This window comes from Heloderma suspectum, chromosome 2 (genome assembly GCF_057233095.1).
Source record: "Heloderma suspectum isolate Gila_16-S chromosome 2, 16-S_ref, whole genome shotgun sequence".
Lineage (NCBI taxonomy): Eukaryota > Metazoa > Chordata > Lepidosauria > Squamata > Helodermatidae > Heloderma > Heloderma suspectum.
Genome location: NC_139459.1, coordinates 394,311,715 through 394,315,936, shown reverse-complemented (window position 1 = coordinate 394,315,936; position 4,222 = coordinate 394,311,715). Strand labels below are relative to the sequence as shown.

Genomic DNA, 4,222 nt, shown 5'->3' with positions numbered 1-4,222 from the left:
CTGCCATGCATATCAATATGGGATGCGATGAGCTCAAACACCAGGGGGAGAATACTTGAATTGGGCCCAGGCATGTATGCTGTGATGCACAATGCCCACAGGGGGAAAATGTGAAATGCACTACCCTCTGTCAACAACGAAACTTGAATCTGTTGTGTTTGTTTGTCACTGTAAATTAAAAAGAGAACTGTATAGCTATTACTCAGTGCCAAGAAACAGAAAAGTAGCAAGAGATAAAGATTTCTCAAGAAATAATTACATATGATCTGAAACACATGGGTGGGAGAGGGGAAATCAGATGCATGCTATATGACAACCCCCTCAAACAGTGCTATAAGAATCAGATTTCAACTTCTGTTTTCATCCTGAGATGCTCCTTTGTATTCAGATCAGGCCTCAGGACAATAATGTAGCACTTGGGAATAAAGATGCAGCCCAGCAAGCCAGCACTGGAGGCCAGGATAGAGAAGACCTGCACAGCCACCATGTATTTCCCCTTGGTGCTCAGATAGGTGGGCACAAAGGACACCCAGACGCTGCAAAAGACCAGCATGCTGAAGGTGATCAGCTTGGCTTCATTGAAAGCTCCGGGCAGCTTCCTGGCTAGGAAAGCCACCGTGAAGCAGCTGGCAGCCAGGAAGCCCATGTAGCCAAGGGCAGTGTAAAACATGGTGACGGACCCTTCATTGCATTGCAGGGTGATCTGCCCAGGCTGGGAGTGCATGTCAGAGTCTGGGAAGGGTGGAGAGATGCCCAGCCAGATGGAGCAGATGACAACTTGGACACTGGAAGAGGAAATGACAATGGAGTTGGCCAGAGTTTTCCCCAGCCATCGCCTCACCCTGTTCTCTGGCTTTGTGGCCAAGAAGGCCAGTATCACGGTGATTGTTTTTGCCAGCAGTGAAGAGACGGCAACTGAGAAGATGATGCTGAAGGCCGTTTGCCGGAGCAGGCAGGTCACCTTCCTTGGCCGCCCAATGAACAGGAAAGAGGACAGGAAGGAAAGCAGAAGGGAGACGAGGAGAATGTAGGAGAGGTCCCGGTTGTTGGCTTTGACTATGGGAGTCTCGAGGTATTGAATGAAAATTCCTAACACAATGCCTGTAATTAGGGAGAGGAATAGGGCAAAGGAAGCCAAGATGATCCCCAAAGGTTCTTCATAGGACAGGAAGGTTATGATCTTCTGGATACATTGATCTCGGTCCTTATTTGGATGCTGATCCTCTGGACACTTGCTGCAATGTTCTGCATCTGCAAAGAGCAAGTGTCAAAACTACCTCAGACAACCATAGTCTTTTTCTTCTCTTTTTTAACATTTCATCAAATATATTTTCCAGGCTTCAAGCTTATACCCAAGAACAAGACCTCATCAAGCTCACTGTCTGTAGTTGCCTGTCTGCTCTGCCCTCAGTACTGAACCCGCACTTGACATTTTTGCAAGTAGACACATATGCACAGTCAAAGAAATCTGTCTGAGGTATAGCAGTGCCAAGTCCTTTTTCTTACTCCATATCTCTGTGGAAATCATGCCCATGCTTTCGTGGAAGCAAAAGATTCATACCTGGTCCACACAAAAAACTCAAATACCTAAACATGCTTCTCCTTTTGCACTACACCGCACACCGCACACAGTCACAGGAAACATAAAACATTGGTTCCATTGTTGTATTGCTCTAACAGTCAGGAGGTTTTCCTGATGTTCAGCCGGAATCTGGCTTCCTATTCCTTGTGCCCAGTATTCTGTGTCCTGCACTCTGCAATGATCGAGAAGAGATCCTGGCCTTCCTCTTTGTGACAACCTTTGAAGTACTTGGCGAGCGCTATCCTATCTCCCCTCAGTCTTCCCTTCTCAAGGCTAAACATGCCCAGTTCTTTCAGTCTCTCCTGAGAGGGCTGTGTTTCCAGTCCCCTGATCATCTTTGTTGCCCTCCTCTGAGCCCTGTCCAGCTTGTCTGCATCCTTCTTCAAGTGCGGTGCCCAGAACTGGACACAATACTCCCGATGAGGCCTAACCAGAGCTGAGTAGAGGGGATAAATCGTGGATATTAAAAAAATAAACACGACAAGAAAGGATCCAAGTTAACAAATGCCAAAACACTCCCCTTAAAAATGCCTGGGTGAATCTTTGCTCTCTTCCCCAGGGGCCGCCCTTTCTTCCAGAGTCACTGACCTTCCTTGGTGGAGATGGTCCCTTCTGCACAGGGAAAACAGTCATAGCAGCAAACTGGCTTCCCTTCCTGAAGCACCTTGAAGAATCCTGGGTGACAGCTTTCCACACACCTAGAATGAGGCAGGGGCTAAGCATAGATTCAAGAAAGATGAAGAAAAAAGTGTTAGTTAGTGTTTGGCTCTTCATCGGAGAAGGACCTCTTGCTTGCTGAAATCCAGACGTCAGCTGCTCCAGCCGACAGCTCAAGCCATGGACCTCAGGACCACAAACACGCCTTCTGGGTGTTTCCAACCTGCTCCACTCCACTGCTCACACCTTCAGAAACAGCGGTTGTTTCAAACCCATCTCTGTGCATCTCTCCCATTGTGCTATCCTGTATTCATCCTTCCAGTGTTTTCTTACTGTAAGCTAATTGGGAAGGAACTGTCGCTTTGTCTCATGCATTTTATTTTATTCATTCACTGATTCATTCTATTTCTCATCTGCCCCATAACTAATGTTCTCTAAACATAGTAAAAAACTAAATTCTATAGAAGAGATTGAAATATGAAATACAAGACAGGTATTTAAAAGAATACAATATAATGCAAAGCAGTAAAGAGCACAGAAATGAAACAGCCATAATAACCTTGACTGAGGTCTCTAACCTGCCTGGAAGAAGAGGAAAGTCTTTGCTTGGCACCCAGAATAGAACAACGTAGGTGCCAGGTGAACCTCTTTGGTTAGTTAATTCCCTAATTGGAGTGCCACCACTGAGAAGGCCCTCTCTTGTGGCCACCAGCCTTGCTTCCTCTGGTGGGGACACCTGGAGGAGTGCCTCTGATGATGACCTAAGTGTCTGAGCAGGTCAATGCGGGAGATGTGCCTTTCGCTACTGTAGTTCCAAGCTATTTAAGTCTTTAAGGCTCAACACCAAGACTTTGAATTGGGTGTGGAAATGGCCTGAAAGCCAGTGCAGCTGACAAAACAGGGAGTGAATCGGCCAATCCCAGTTGCTAACCTAGCAGCTCTATTTTCAACCAACTGAAGTTCCTGCACAGTCTTCAAAGCTAGCCCCACGTACGACGCATTGCAGTAATCCAACCGGGAGATTACCAGAGTGTGGATAACTGTCGGCAGCCTATCTCTGTCCAGATAGGGTCACAGCTGGTGAATCAATCCCAGCTGATAGAAGGCGTTCCTGGCCACACAGGCTAACTGGGCCTGAAGTGACAGTGATGGATCCAGGAGCACCCTTACGCTCCGTGCCTTCAGGGGGAGTGCAATCCCCTCCAGGGCAGGTCGGATGCCACTGAACTGGGGAGACAAGCCACCTGCTAAAAGCACTTCCTTCTTGTCAGAATTGAGGTTCGGTTTTGTAGCCCTCATCCAGCCATTGGCCTGCTCAAACAGTGATTCAGGTGGTGTTCAAGAAATTGTTTGTTTGTTTGTGTATTATTTAAATGGATACCCTGCTTTTCCACACAGCTTTGCCCAAGGAGGCATGTTGATGAGGCAGAGAGAAAGCCCCAGTACCATTTCAAGTTGTAAGCACCGTGAAAACAATGCAGTGATGACTCGAAGCCAACATGGATTTGTGAAGAACAAGTCCTGCCAGACGAAGCTGATCTCATTTTTGGATCAAGTCACCTCCCTTGTGGACATCATACACCTCGACTTCAGCAAAGCTTTCGAGAACATGCCCAAGAGAAGTTGATTAGCAAACTAGCTCCAAGTGGGCTAGATGAAACAACTATTAGGTGGATCCACCGTTGGCTACAGAATTGGACTGAAAAAGTGCTTATCAATGGGATCTTCTCAAACTGGGGAGAGGTAAGGAGTGGAGACTGCAGGGCTCAGTCATGGGCCCAGTGCTCTGTGACATTTTTATGAATGACTTGGAGGAGGAGGTGCAGGGAATGCTGATCACATTTGCAGATGACACAGAATTGGGCGGGATAGCTAATACCCTGGAGGACAGAAACAGAATTCAAAATGAACTGGATAGACTGGAGCGCTGGGCTGAAAACAACAGCATGACATTTAATAGGGGTAAATGCCAAGTTTTGCACT

At 47.0% G+C, this 4,222-nt stretch overlaps 1 protein-coding gene across 1 annotated transcript; it reads right to left on the bottom strand.

Annotated features, from left to right (window-relative positions):
- Positions 1 to 340: 340 nt before the first annotated feature.
- On the bottom strand, positions 341 to 2,534 carry LOC146356485 (vomeronasal type-2 receptor 26-like). The gene is made up of 3 exons (XM_084830146.1): positions 2,463 to 2,534; positions 2,247 to 2,280; positions 341 to 1,155 (listed from the first exon to the last, which is right to left on the bottom strand). Exons 1-3 carry the CDS (start codon positions 2,532 to 2,534, stop codon positions 341 to 343), a joined length of 921 nt encoding a protein of 306 aa, XP_084686272.1.
- Between the last annotated feature and the right edge of the window lie 1,688 nt (positions 2,535 to 4,222).

What these genes read in the sequence shown, in the direction of transcription:
- LOC146356485 (XM_084830146.1), bottom strand. Translation starts at nt 2,534, where the DNA reads ATGGGAGAGATGCACAGAGATGGGTTTGAAACAACCGCTGTTTCTGAA. An exon ending in TGAGCAGTGGAGTGGAGCAG is followed by an intron (nt 2,281 to 2,462) that starts GTTGGAAACACC and finishes GCCTCATTCTAG; the next exon opens with GTGTGTGGAAAGCTGTCACC. An exon ending in GTCACCCAGGATTCTTCAAG is followed by an intron (nt 1,156 to 2,246) that starts GTGCTTCAGGAA and finishes TGTCCTATGAAG; the next exon opens with AACCTTTGGGGATCATCTTG.